Genomic DNA, 14,682 nt, shown 5'->3' on the forward strand with positions numbered 1-14,682 from the left:
TGGTCAGCATGGGTGAGTTGTGCCAAAGGGTCTGTTTCCATGCTTTATGACTCTTTGACTAAAAGAATCTAAGGATTCTTTCACCCACTTTTCCACCTAGAAGATAGGAACATTGGAGGAGGAGGCAACTATTTAGTCCAATGAGCCTCTACCATTCAACAGATCATGCCACATTGTTATCCCCAGATCCACTGATGTCACTAGCATTCAGAAATCTATCGATTTCAGTCTTGAACATGCTCAAATGATTGAACTTACACAGCCTTCAATACAGGCCCTGTTTCCTCAATCTGCTACCTTAAGAAATAAGGTGGCAAACCACTGCTATACTCCAGCGCAAGGTGACCAAAACTGTACAGAATACTCCAACTGCAGTTTCACCAAGGCTTCATTCATTTGGACCAAGTCAGCTTTACTTTTGTGATGAAGGCCAACATATATCTGCCTTTCAAACTGGTTGTTGCAACTGTAGGTTAGCTTTCTGTGACTCATCAACAAAAGGCACCCACTGCTTTTGGACATCAACACTCCCGAACCTGTCACCACTTAAAAAGTACGCAGTCTTTGCGTTTTTTCCTATCAAAAAAACTTCATACTTGTTCACATTATATTCTACCTACCATACCCTTGTCTATTCACTCAGCCTGCCCAAATCCCTTTGAAGTCTCCTTGTGTCTTCCTGAGAACTTCCAAAATTGAGAGGAACTGCACCATTAGCAAATGTGTAAATTTCTTTGGACTCCACCAAATAATTTTCTCGCAATTATGAACAACTTCAGCCCCAGCAGTGATCTTTTCATTACCCTACTAGTGACAGATTGCCATCCTAAAAATGGCCTGTTTATTCTTACGGTTTTCTGTTTGTTAAACCACTCTCAATTCATAACTGCATATTACTCCCAATGCTTTGTGTTCTCAAATTTGCTTACTAATGTCCTGTCAAAAGCCTTCTGAAAATCCAAATATACTACATTCACTTGTTCTCCTTTATTGATGGCACAAGTAACATCTTCAAAAAAACTCCCAAGAGATCTGTCAAACATGCCTGCCTCTTCAGAAATCCATGCTGACTCTACCCAATTATACAGTTTTTAAGTGTCTAGTTATCACATCCTTTATAATTGTTTCTAACATTTTCCCCAACCATACCAATGTTAAACTAACAGGCTTGAAGTGCTCCATTTTCTCTCTCCATCCCTTAAATAGTTTGGTCAAACCTGCTACTTTCCACCTTGAAGGAACTTTCCCAGGATGTGCAGAATTTGCATTCGAAGTCATTTGCATACAGTTTGCACCTATAATTTGTGTTTGCAGATTATCAAGGTAATTACTAATTAGTTGATTTGGATCCGCAATCATGGCAGTCTGTATTCACTTGACTAGGACAGCAGAGTTTAGACATCTATTATTGAAAATCCACACTTTGAAAGAATTGACAGGGAACCGCTGCCTGAGTTGGAAGATATTCTCTAATAGCAAAATAGGTACCTTAAACATGTGGTACCATTTCAATTTCTATAAAGAGGTATGTTAAAAAAGCGGTTGGTGGGGGTGGGTCGAATATGGATTTCAGCTACCATTTCAAAAACGCATGCACAATAATGAATGTGTTGACGTTTAGCTTTAAGGGTAACCTAAACAGTCATACTGATACTTTTAGAACTGAATTTTGCAATATATGATTATACTGGTCTCGTGCCAACTCAAAATGCAATGAGAACACAGCACAGCATGGGAATCTTATGAAAATAAGTTGTAATGCAATTGCAAGTCAGAGCAAAAACACATTGCAGAGTTACACTGCATTATTTTTAATCTCAATGTTCAACTATATCGACTTCACACTGATACAATAACAGTAGGCATTTACAACGTCTGAAAATCTGATATTTATAATATTTTGGGGACATAGTGGCTCAGTAGTTAGCACTGCTGCCTCACAGCACCAGGGACCGGAGTTCAATTCTAGCCTCAGGCTACTATCTGGGTGGAGTTTGCATGTTCTCCTCCTGTCTACATGGGTTTTCTCTGGGTGCTCCGGTTTCCTCCCACAGTCCAAATATGTGCAATTAGATGGAGTGTCCAGGGATGTGCAGGTTAGATGGGTTAGCCATGAGAAATACAGGGCTATAGGACAGGAGATGGGCCTGGATGGGATGCTGGAGGATCGGTGTGCTCCTGATGACCGAATGGCCTGCTTCCACACTGTAGGGATTCTATCATACAATTTCCTGCTTCATTTTGACTTACGGGTAGAAGGATATTGAGATGGGGGTTCGCTAGAAGATTCCTCCCGATGCACTGATTTTGGGCGCTGCTTCTTAACTTTAGGCCTGGGTTTAACAAGTCCTTGTTCCTCAAGAATTTGTTGTTGTTTACGCCGCAGATACTCCTGTTTGATCAACTCTCTCCGTGCTTTCTCCTCTTCTTTACGAATCCGGTCTTCTTCAGCTTTGCGCCTTTTAAAACAAAAATGACTTAGATGTTTTTAACAGGAGTGTATTGTGAAGATCACAAGTCAAATATACATTTGTAAAGACCCTGAATAGAAAATCACTTGATAATACATTTTGAAAAAACAACATTTTTAGCTTTTGTACTGAAAATAAATACCTAGGTTTTTAAGCAATTTAGGTGAGGCAATGCCCTGGGTATTATTGACATTAATCCCATGTGGTTGGAGGGTCCCAAGGCAGAAGTTGAGGGGTTCTTTCTTAGGTGTCAGGTGGCTAGAATTTAGTGGTGGAGGTGGCCCAGGACTTGTAGTCCTTGGCAGAGTGGGAGGGGGAGCTGAAGTGTTCGACCACAAGGCAGTGGGGTTGATTGGTGTATCTGTCCCAGACATGTTCTCTGAAATGTTCTGTAAGTTGGTGTCCTCTCTCTCCAATGCAGAGGGGACCACACTGAGAGTAACGGACGCAGTAGATGAAGTGTTTGGAGGAGCAGGAAAATCTCTGCCGGATATGGAAGGATCCTTTGGGGCCTTGGATGGACCACACAGGAAACTGATGAAATCGACATTGATCCTGTGTGGTCCATCCAAGGCCCCAAAGGATCCTTCCATTAATTATTCCAAACTCAGCACCGCCCTCTTGAAACATCCATCTTTCTTTTCACCTGTCTGCTCCACCTTCCACTCCGACCGATCACCATCACCCCCACCCCCCCCACCTTCATCTACCTATTGCATTCCCAGCTACCTTGCTCCCCAGCTCCATCCCTCTCCCTTTTACCTCTCAGCTCCCTTGGGTCCCCCACTCATTCTGATAAATTCCTTTATACACCCAAGTATAATTTCATCCCTTCACTACATCTCTATTCATGCCTCCTTTTGGTGGACTGGAAACTTCTGGGAGAAATGAAGTAGAGTGCAAAGGGAAAATTAACTCTACTATACTGAGCAGCCTTTGTGAAAAGGATGCCTCAATAATAATGACATAGCCAAGCTCTCTGATCAGATATGGCAAAAATACATTGCATAATTTAAAAGGAAGTTAAACAGCAATGAGGACAGGAGAAATTAGATCAAAATTAGATCAAAGGCTAGTTTAAAAGAAACTATGGTAAATCTGGGAGCAGAATAACCAATTACTTTAGAGCAGCACTATAAAACTTAAGCCGACTGCTTAGTTACTAAAGTTGAAGAAAACTCTGCAAATAAGAGTCAAACCAGGAAACAGGTGTTTATTGAAAGCAAGCAGTACATTTATCAGAATAGAAAGTGTTACATTCTCATAATTTCGATGGGCTTAACCCAAGTGAACTGTTTTATCAATAACTATTTCAAATGTTACGGTTCAACTTATATCACATGTTCTTTAACAGTTGTCTTCCCTTGCATCTTAATTATTGGCAAAAATAGGTTTCAATGCAGTAAAGATCACAAATCAGTAGTTTTTAACGGATTTTAACTTCCAGCTTATAGCACAGAACCACTGGGGTCGTATCTGATACTACGAGCAATATCTGTAGTTCTATTTAAAACTCAACGATGCCTCACCTTGCTTCATCGCGTTTCTGCTCTATTTCAGCATCCAGCTGCTGTCTTCGTAAGCGAGCTTCCTCTGCTTTGCGCTGCTGTTTTAAAAGGAATGCAGCCCGTTTCTTTGCCAACTCATCTTCCGCTTTCTGATCATCCTGCAGGGAGCAAAGAATGAACAACAGGGTAGGCACAATAGGCACAAGATGAAAACTATCAATCATAACTTTAGACTGGCACACAATTGCAAAAACTAATTTCAAATATCTTCTCGTACATTCTGAAATATATCCCATGGCTATCTTGCAATGACAGAACCATTTATCAAGCAACATGCTTTGTTATTCTACTCTGAAGTGGAATTGCCCCATTCTTTTAAAGTCATAAAATATAATTGCTGTAAATATCTCTCCTCAGAACACGGAGTTTAATTACTAATTGTTAAGGGACATTTGCAGATTGGAACATGCTTGTAAATTATCAGTGGCAAGTAAATAAAAAGCATGCAACAACAATAGTCGCGTCCTTTCTAAAACACCTTTGGCTATCTGGAAAATGAAAGGACTTAGTACTTCCATCGAAAATCCATTCAATTTTTGTAGGTCTCTGCTTACACTGAAGTAATAGAAAGGTATAGGGCTACTAGTGAATATTGTGTTGCCTAATTTTTGACACTACAGTAGTGTACTGTATATTACCTTGTAAATTGAGGAGATGCAGTTTCTCAACTCTCACCACTTGGTGGCATTTAAGCAGAAATACTTTTATTACACTTACTACACTTTCGCAGACGGCCAAACGTCTGAACTCAGAACACCACAAAGTCAAGATTAAATGGAGTTCTTCATATTCAACACACAAAAATGTCAGACATTTTGGCTTTCGGATAGTTAATCTTGCAATTTCTGGAAAATAAATGATGGTTTCTACCATCATTTAACTTTCAAACTGTTTTAAGCAGCACCTGGCTTTTACATCAGAGGTATACTGACCTATTTTTGGCTGACTGTAGCATGTTTGCACCAAACTACAAAATAAAACACTTTACAAATGGATTAAAGGTTCAATTTATCAGAAAATATCCCTCAAATGAAATGCAACCAAACAAAATTACAATACTGTTGTAACACTTAGTAAATCACTAGATTGTTATAGTTCAAAAGAGGACTATTCAGCCCATCATGCGTGCAATACCTCAGTGAATAAGCATTATGACTGAGTGTCATTCTCTTGCCTTGCCCCTGTAACCCTGAATATAGTTACTTCAGAAAAAATATCAGCAAATGCCCTGCCTTTACCACAATTACAGAGTGTGTTCTTTCACACAGCATAGTTGCTTTTGCTAATCATCTTATATCCCTGCTCTCTCATTTGCGATCCTTTAATGAGGTGAAACTGCTTTTCACTATGTACTCTGTTCAGTCCTTGCGATTTTGAAATCTTCTACCAAATCTCCTCTTAGCCTTCTTGGCGTAAGCTTGTTAGTTATTGGTTAGCACTGCTGTTTCACAGCACCAGGGACCCACGTTTGAATCCAGCCTTGGGTGACTGTCTAAAGTTTGCACATTCACCCTGTGTCTGAGTGGGTTTCCTCTGGGTGCCCTGGTTTCCTCCCACAATCCGAAGATGTGCAGGTTAGATGGATTGGTCATGCTAAAAATGGACCCTTAGGTGTTCAGACATGTGCAGGCATTAGCCATGGAAAATGCAGGGATAAGATAGGGGGGCGAGATGCTCTTTGGAGGGTTGGTGTGGACTTGATAGGCTAAATGGCCTGTTTCCACACTGTAGAGATTCTACCATCCAAAGAAACAGTCCCAACTTTATCAAAAAAAATTTGCAGTTGCTGGAAATCAAACAAAACAGAAACTGCTGGAAAAAAAAATCAGGTCTGGCAGCATTCACGGAGAGAAAACAGAGAACCGTTCTGAAGAAGGGTCACTGGACCCGGAACATTAACTAAATTTTAGCAATCTATCTTCATTATCCCTGGAACCGTTCTTGCAAAACCTCTTCTGAAATCTCTCCGATACAATTGCATTCGTTGTATGTGCAGAACCCAGAATTGTAACAATATTCCAGCTGAGGCTTAACTAGTGTATTGTACAGTTAAGCATAACCTCCTTGCTCCTGTACAACACATGTCTATTAATAAAGCCTAGGATACTGTGTGCTTTATTAACTGCTCAGAGCTGAAAATGTGTTGCTGGAAAAGCGCAGCAGGTCAGGCAGCATCCAGGGAACAGGAGAATCGACGTTTCGGGCATAAGCCCTTCTTCAGGAATTCCTGAAGAAGGGCTTATGCCCGAAACATCGATTCTCCTGTTCCCTGGATGCTGCCTGACCTGCTGCGCTTTTCCAGCAACACATTTTCAGCTCTGATCTCCAGCATCTGCAGTCCTCACTTTCTCCTCCTTATTAACTGCTCAGTCTACCTGCGCTGCCAGGTGTTGTGACTTTTGTGATGTATACACCCAGTTTTCTCTATTCTTGCACATCTTATTTTACACTACAGTTCCATGTTTTGTTTTCAACCAAAATTCATCACTGCATACCTTTCCACATTTAACTTTATCTATCAATTATTTGCCCAGTCACCTAATATTCCAATTTGTAGTTTCTCACTCCCCCCCTCACAATTTGTAATGCTTCCATGTTTGGTATCATCCACAAACTGGAAACTATCCCATGCACACCAAGGTCTAGATAATTAATAGACAACCAGGATGAGCAAGACTCACAAAATTGACCATCTGTGAACTCCACTATAAACCTTCCTATAACTTGAAAAATAGCCATTAACCATTACCCTTTGTTTCTTATCCCTCAGCAATCCTTGCTGCTACTGGCCTGTTTCTTCCACAAATAGTAACTTTTCTCACAAGACTGCTGTGTGCCACTGTATTAAATAATACATAAGTCCTTCAGCCCACTGAGACCGCGCCAGCTTTTCTGAAGGACAATCTGATTAGTTGTATGTACCAGGCACCCCATATTCCAGTATTTATTTTCCTTTAAGTATTTACCCAATTGCATTTTGGAAAGTAATACTGAATTAGTTTGCACAATGTAAGTGCATACCAAATCTTTGATCAGATTACATGAAAAAAGCATTTCCCCATTCACCTTTGGTGCTTTTGCCAAGATCTTAAATCTGTTCTCTCTGGCTATCAACCCTTCAGCCACAGGTAATAGTTTCTCTTCAATCACTATTGTAAACCTTGATTTAAACATATTTAGCAAATTTCCTCTCAGCCTTCTCCAAGAACAACCACAGCTACTGCAGTCCACCTGGACAACTACAATCCATTTTCCTGGAATCAGTTCAGCAAAAGTCCGCAAAGTCTTCACATCTTTTTTAAAGAGTGGTGCTGAAATTCTCTGAACTCATATTTAACGCTGATTAGCATAAGTGTCTGGCTTTACTACCCAGGACAGGATTAGCCCACGGGCATCAGGACCCACCATCAGTATCAATGGGAGTCAAAAGCCTGCACTCAGGAGAATGGTCATATATCTGGATCAGACAGTGGCCAGAAGGTTTCATCACCCAGTGAAGAATGAGTGGGCAGGCTCTCTCTCCAAGCTTGAGGAACGAATGGAAGAATATTCCAGCACTGCAAAAGCAGCTAACTGCCTTTCAAGGTGATAGAGAAAGTGTTCACGACAGAGGAACTTGCAAGAAGCTGTCTCAAGTGGTTTTACAGTTAAAATATTTAAAATGGATGAGACAAAAAGGCGCCATTAAGACAGAGGGATTCCCTTTCATCAAGAACATCTCTGAAATGACAGCCAGACTACTGCGACCACTAGGACTTATAACAGCACACAAACCAACAGCCACTCTCAGACAACAACTCACCAAAACGAAGGACCCAATACCCAGCATGAGCAAAACTAATGTAGTGTACAAAATCCCATGCAAGGACTGCACAAAACACTATATAGGACAAACAGGAAGACAGCTAACGATCTGCATCCACGAACATCAACTAGCCACGAAACGACACGACCAGCTATCCCTAGTAGCCACACACGCAGACGACAAGCAACATGAATTTGACTGGGACAACACTACCATTATAGGGCAAGCGAAACAAAGAACAGCCAGGCAATTCCTAGAAGCATGGCACTCATCCACAAACTCCATCAACAAACACATTGACCTGGACCCAATATACCGGCCACTACAGCAGACAGCTGAAACTGACAACTGGAAGCGACAGGGATAGGCCACTATAAATGCCGGAGGAATCACCACAGAAGCGCTTCACAGGAGGCTCCCAAGCACCGAGGATGTCACCTAGACAGGGGACGAAACGTTTGCAACAAAAACTTCCAGCTCGGCGAACAGAACCACAGCAGCCTAATTCATGGTGCAACACAGCTCCAAAAATGTCAATAAAAGCATATCCAAACTATGCAACAAACTTTCCAATTTCTAAAATGGACATCGTGTACTGTACTGTGCTGCCAATGCATTTTACACATCAAAATAGCATGAGCAAAATCGTGACACTAAATGAGCACACATATAGGAACAAAGTTTGTTGAACAGTAACTTGACAAAATGGAATGCTATTGAGAAGACATAATCCCGCGAATTTGTAGTTTTCTGATACTAACGGTGAACCATTAGCATCAGTACTTCATTTTATCAGATTCAGGTAGCATTGCATCAACAACTGTATCTGGTAACATACTCACTTATTTGCCAGCAGAACTCAATAACAAGTTCTACCAACTGCAATGAGCGAGTGCTCATAAATAAATGCTTCAGGTGCTACAAGCCAATGTAGGCAAGCATGTTATATGCCTTCTTGACCACCTTATCCACTTGCGTTGCCATTTTCAGGGAACGGTAGACTTGTATGCCTAGATGCCTCTTGTATGTTTATGCTACTAAGGCTTCTTAGTTGCAGGTGGTGTTACACTCATGTAGAAATACAAAGGCAGCAGATACTTAGGTGCGGTCATTGATTTGGATGATGCTGTCTACGGAGCCTTAGAGGATTTCTGAAGTGCATCTTGTAAATATACACACTGCTGCTACTGAGCATCACAGGTGGAGAGTGAGGATGTGGTACCAATCAAGCGAGCTGCTTTGTTCTGGATGGTATCAAGCTTCAAGTGTTGCTGGAATTGCACTCATTCTAGCAAGTGGAGAATATTCAATCACACTCTCCACTTGTGCCTTGCAAATGCGTGACAGGCTTTGGGGATTCAGGGGATAAATTATTTGCTGAAAGATTCCTTGCTCTGAAATATTAACATTTGTTCAGTATTTCCTTAAGAGTTCAAAGAATACTATGGATATTATTTTAAAGCGACTTTGAGGGTGATCAATAGAAAAGGACACTTCACGAAATTTCATTCAAATTCCTGAGGAACTCAAATAATAACAGGTGTTACACAGCCTAACAACTCCATGTCTGTAGCACAGAATTAAGTGGTCCTTGTGAGAATGAAATTAATTCCATGTACATGGTAATAAGTTTTTGCTTATAGTGTCTTATAATGGCTCTTGAAAGCATCCCAAAGGACTTTGTATGTATTTATTTCATAAAAGCAATTTCTTACATCAGTTGTCACTCAGGAAAATGTGACATTTAATATATGATAAAATTCACAAACAGCAAAGTAAAAAGTAACCAATTGATCTATTTTCATTGTTAGTTGGCAAAGGAATCCTGGTTGCAATATGGGAGAACTCAGTGCCCTTTTTCCAAAAAGTGCAACAGGACCTTCAGCACCTACTTAAATCAATGAAGTCAGAGCACTCAGGTGACAAGAAATCAGAAATAATTAACCACCATGTAGAAAAATACTTTCCTGAAAGACAAATGTTATCTTGTGAACAGTGTAAAATTATTAAAGTTTATTTTAAGTTCAAGTATGACTAACCTTGAAGAAAAAGCCTAATCCAGACTTCTGATCAGATTCACAGATCACATGACTGGTGGAAAGGCCTTGACTTTCAGATGTTTCGCCTTCTGTTGGTGCTTTCAGTTCAGAGATATCCACTTCAATGAGGTTTGCCTTGTTTTTGGTTTGTTCCTCAATAGGAATATTCTCCTTTCCTGATCTATCCGAAGAGATAAGTGATGGATATTCAGCTTTTTTGGGGGTGCTAATTACTGCCTCAGTGTTAATTTGTTCATAGAAATAATTATAACTGTCTTTTTGGGTTGTTGAAAGCACCAATGTCCGCTGGTTACCTTCATCACCTTCCTTTAGGCCATCAGCATCCTTTGTCCTTTCAGACATATGCTCTGTAGAAGTTCCTGTGCTAACACTACCATCAACAGTATTATCATCAATCTCAGACTTTAATGGTTTACTACCTGGAGACGGTCGTAGATGGGGTAGAGTTTCAACATTGTGTGTGGGTGTGATAATCCGAAAAGAGCCTTGCATTTTAGAATCCCGAGGCACTTTTAAGTCTGTTGGCCTTGCTGAACGAGGACTTTTCAATGGAGCGCTGCGTGGCTGTTTACGTATAGCTTGTGGTAGACTACCCCCTGTGGGTGATAGAGGTTCCACGACCTGTACAGCTTGCCTGAACTTTTGGTCCTGCAGATTGCGATTAACATTTGGTAGGGGTGTGATTGGTGCCTGGTCCTTAAGCTTCATCAAGAGTTCTTGCTGCTGCGAAAGCTTGTGCATCTCGAACTGAAGGTTGCTCAGCGTTTCGTTAAGTTTCTCAATAGACCGATTATATTCGTTCATATCAACATCTGCTATGCCTTCCTCAAAACCATTAGAATTCACTTTGTTCTTGTCAACATCTTGAGCAGCCTGTGAAGATTCCTTTAACCATCGCTGCCTAACTGCCGCAATGCTTTCTTGGATATCATTTTCTGTGATTTTCTCACGTAAATCTTTCGCCCCTCCTTCTTCCAGCTGTTTTAAGTAATCTTCTTTGGCTTCTTTGTTCACAAGATCTTCATCTGCTCTAGGTGACTGGCATACTAGAGCAACAGTTTCCTCATTACTTGGAAGCTCAGCTTCCTTTGCAAGGTATTCAGGCTTAAGTGGTTGAGGAATCCCTTCATTCTTCCCCTTTTTAACAATATGTAAGAAAGCAGCTTTGCCCAATTTTAGCCGCTGTCTGGCAGAGAGTGCTTCCATTTTCTTTTTCTGAGCTTCAATTGTTCTGCGTTTCTCCTCAAGCTGCATGTGAAGTTGCACAAGTTCGGAAGCCAGCATCTGAGCACTGTCTTTGGTCTGTCTATTGGGACTCTGTTCTCGTTTCTGCCTCCATGTCATCATGGGTAAAGGGCAACATTCTGACCCATCTGGAGTGGTCTTTTGAGAACTACTTGCACTAGATTTTGCCTCAGCACTGTTAAGTCTTTGTAGCTTACGCTCAGCAAAGTTGGTCATTCTAATACTGGTACTGGTCATGGACGTGCTGCTAGCTTGTGAAATTGTACTCAGACAAGGACTGGAACGACCACTGGCACCATCCTTGTCCTCATGTTCCTTCACCTTCATATCATGATGCAATTTTCTAGACTCCTCTTCTCCACTGTACCCACTTCTGACTTGTTGGACCTCCTCATCAGTAACTAGGTCTTGGTCAGCCTCTTCCATATCTAGCACTTCTGAATCAGAATCTTGCATATTCATAATCCATGTTGTGTCATGCGGTTTACTGTTTCCCACAGTGGTTTCATTATTTATTGACATACCATCCAACCCTTCTTCAAGATCACCAGTATGAAGGAAGAAGCCCCCAGATTCCCCCTGAGTTGCAGCTTCAACACTACTACTAGCTAAAGGCCTAAAATTACTTAAGGAAACTCCGGATTCTTCAAGATGTCGCCGTGTCTTTTCACTGGCTGAGTCAGACACTACAATAAAGTCAGAGCTGGTTATAGGAGTGAAAGTCCTGCTAATATCTGACTCCATATTGACATTTTCTGCTTTTTTGCGTGTTGAAGGCAACTGTCCATCTGTTATTCTCTTTGTTGAGGAAGGTCTGCATCTTCGCTCTCCACATTCTTCATACTTGTTAACAATGAGGAGATTTTCCTTGGCTGGTTTTAAGACTGCAGGCATTAAAGGTTCTAAAAAGAATCCACCAGATTGGTTTGCTACTTCAATGTCATTTTGCAGTCTTTTGGGAGACTTTGATGGCAAGGTTTGACTTGTGACTTTTGACGAAACACTTTGTAACTCAAGATCAGAATTGTTAAGCAGCTCTCCATCTGACTTAATTATTGCAATAAGTTCCTCATCATCCTCATCATCCATGTCAACATTCTTTAGCAAGCTTTTCCCATTGCTTTCTGCAGGTGGAGACAGTAGCTGAGACTGATGCTTTGGGGTTACATTGACTATATTGGATGCAAGACTGTCTTTGCTAATGGACCTGGCCAGGCTGATGCTATCTCCAGAGCCAGCATCTACATCACTGTCAGTTGCATAATGAAGGGCAAATGGTGTCGGCTGAGACAAGGGTCTGAAAAAAGAATGAACAGCTTTAGCCACAAGACCTGAACAATGTATACATTCATGTATTGTGAAAATGTATCTATTGATGGGACTGTTCGTAAACATATTCTGTAGATTTATTATATTGCGAATTAGAAGAAGAATACATGCTGTACCAGTTTAAATAAAGAGAGAAAAGTAAAATTAACTATACTGCGACTATAATAGATACCAACGAAATAGGTGAAAGATAATAACTAAAAGACTTATTCATTTATATAAAGTTATACTCACTACGGTAATGTATACAATTTCCCAACATTATATAAGTGGGAAATACTCAAGTTACGAAAAATGAGTGACAGTGGTAGTTCTGTTGCAAATAACTGCATCCTAAGAAACATGTTTCATCTTCATTCATTAATAAATAAATACTGAAGGCTGGTTTTGCTTAGAGCATGCTGCAGAGGGAGCCAGTGCACAGCAATAAAAGTCTGTTGCAAAATTGGATTTATAAGTTGCACCATTTGAAAATGTATATCATCATTCTGGAACTGATAATTGACAAATACCAATTGAAATTGAAGATAAATACATTCCAGGATTTGTTTTAGGCACACTGCCTGCATTATGGAAACAGTGAAATCTGCCTGTCTATAGTAATAATCATCATGTAATAGAGCTGCTGGGAATAATCTTTATTTGTCTTGTTTAACACCTGTGTGCTGGATACATGCAATGTCAGATCTCTCAAAATAAGGATTCTACCAATATACCGTGACTCCAACCCCAAGTGACTAGCTGTAGTTATTCAGAAACATTACTCTATTGACCCTAGCAAATCAACAAATTAATTCAGTATCGAGAAAAAGAAATTACACGGGACGGGGCAGTTAGCTTAGTTGGTTGGATGGCTGGCTTGCAATGCAAATTGATGCCAACAGTGTGGGTTCAATTTTCACAATGGTTGAGGTTACAATGAAGGACTCTCCTTCTCAACCACTCCCCTCACCCTAGGCATGATAACCCTCAGGTTAAATTCACCAGCAGTTGTTTCTCTCTCTCATGAGAGAATGGCCTATCGCTCAATAGGGCAATGGCAACATTACTTTTACCGCAGTGTGGGCTACTTCATCCATTCAGCAGAGTGATGAAATAGGGGCGACATGGTGGTTAGCACTGCTGCCTCACAGCACCAGGGCCCCAGGTTCGATTCAAACCTTGGGCGACTGTCTGTGTGGAGTTTGCACATTCTCCCAGTGTCTGCATGGGTTTCCTCCGGGTGCTCCGGTTTCCTCCCATAATCCAGAGATGTGCAAGTCAGGTGAATTGGCCATGCTAAATTGCCCATAATGTTAGGTGCATTAGTCAGAGGGAAGTGGGTCTGGGTGGGTTACTCTTCGGAGGGTCGGTGTGGACTGGTTAGGCCAAAGGGCCTGTTTCCACACTGTAGGAAATCTAATCTAATGCTAACTCAAGGCTCGAAAGCTAGAACTAGTAATTACCAGATGCCAAATTTAAAGAAAACAAGATTCAAACCTTGGTTAACCCACACCTTTTAACTGTAATTATTTGGCACGGATTCAGTTTATATTCAAAAGACTAATATTAAATCTTGAAAGTACCATTTATGTGTAGCTCAAGACAAGGCAAACATCATTAATAAAGTAAACAAATGAAAATAAAGCCTTCCTCTGTTTACCTTGGCTTCCTTTCTTGCCAGGCCAACACTGCACCTCTTGGCTGCCCATCAACTCGAGTTAGGGAATTTGAACGATGTCTAGTATCTAATCATTTAAAATAAAGAGAATGCTAGGTGCACATCAAACTCAGTTTAATTTGAAGATATTCAGATTTGGCTCCAAACATTTGCTGTTTATTATATCCACTGAATTTCTTTGATTAATTTAGCTTATACCCAAAATAAAGACCACACATTGAAAATATATTAAATATTGCAAAAATATACTCTCACATTATATTGGAGGAGAAAGTGAGGTCTGCAGATGCTGGAGATCAGAGCTGGAAATGTGTTGCTGGAAAAGCGCAGCAGGTCAGGCAGCATCCAGGGAACAGGAGAATCGACGTTTCGGGCATAAGCCCTTCTTCAGGAATGGGGAAAGTTTGTCCAGCAGGCTAAGATAAAAGGTAGGGAGGAAGGACTTGGGGGAGGGGCGTCGGAAATGTGATAGGTGGAAAGAGGTCAAGGTGAGGGTGAAAGGTCAGACTGGGGTGGGGGCGGAGAGGGCGGGAAGAAGATTGCA

General features: G+C 40.9%; 1 protein-coding gene across 6 annotated transcripts in view; it reads right to left on the reverse strand.

Moving 5' to 3' along the window:
* camsap1b (calmodulin regulated spectrin-associated protein 1b) overlaps nt 1-14,682 on the reverse strand; it is a 112,070-nt gene that overhangs the window by 15,940 nt on the left and 81,448 nt on the right. For all 6 annotated transcript variants that reach the window (XM_043720467.1, XM_043720471.1, XM_043720469.1 and 3 more), the window contains 4 exons: nt 14,121-14,205; nt 9,884-12,446; nt 4,001-4,137; nt 2,251-2,459 (listed from right to left, as the gene is read on the reverse strand). In XM_043720467.1, coding sequence (XP_043576402.1) covers nt 2,251-2,459; nt 4,001-4,137; nt 9,884-12,446; nt 14,121-14,205 — 2,994 coding nt within the window. The remainder of the gene's footprint in view (nt 1-2,250; nt 2,460-4,000; nt 4,138-9,883; nt 12,447-14,120; nt 14,206-14,682) is intronic.

The sequence above is a fragment of the Chiloscyllium plagiosum genome, chromosome 30 (assembly GCF_004010195.1).
Source record: "Chiloscyllium plagiosum isolate BGI_BamShark_2017 chromosome 30, ASM401019v2, whole genome shotgun sequence".
Taxonomy (NCBI): Eukaryota; Metazoa; Chordata; class Chondrichthyes; order Orectolobiformes; family Hemiscylliidae; genus Chiloscyllium; species Chiloscyllium plagiosum.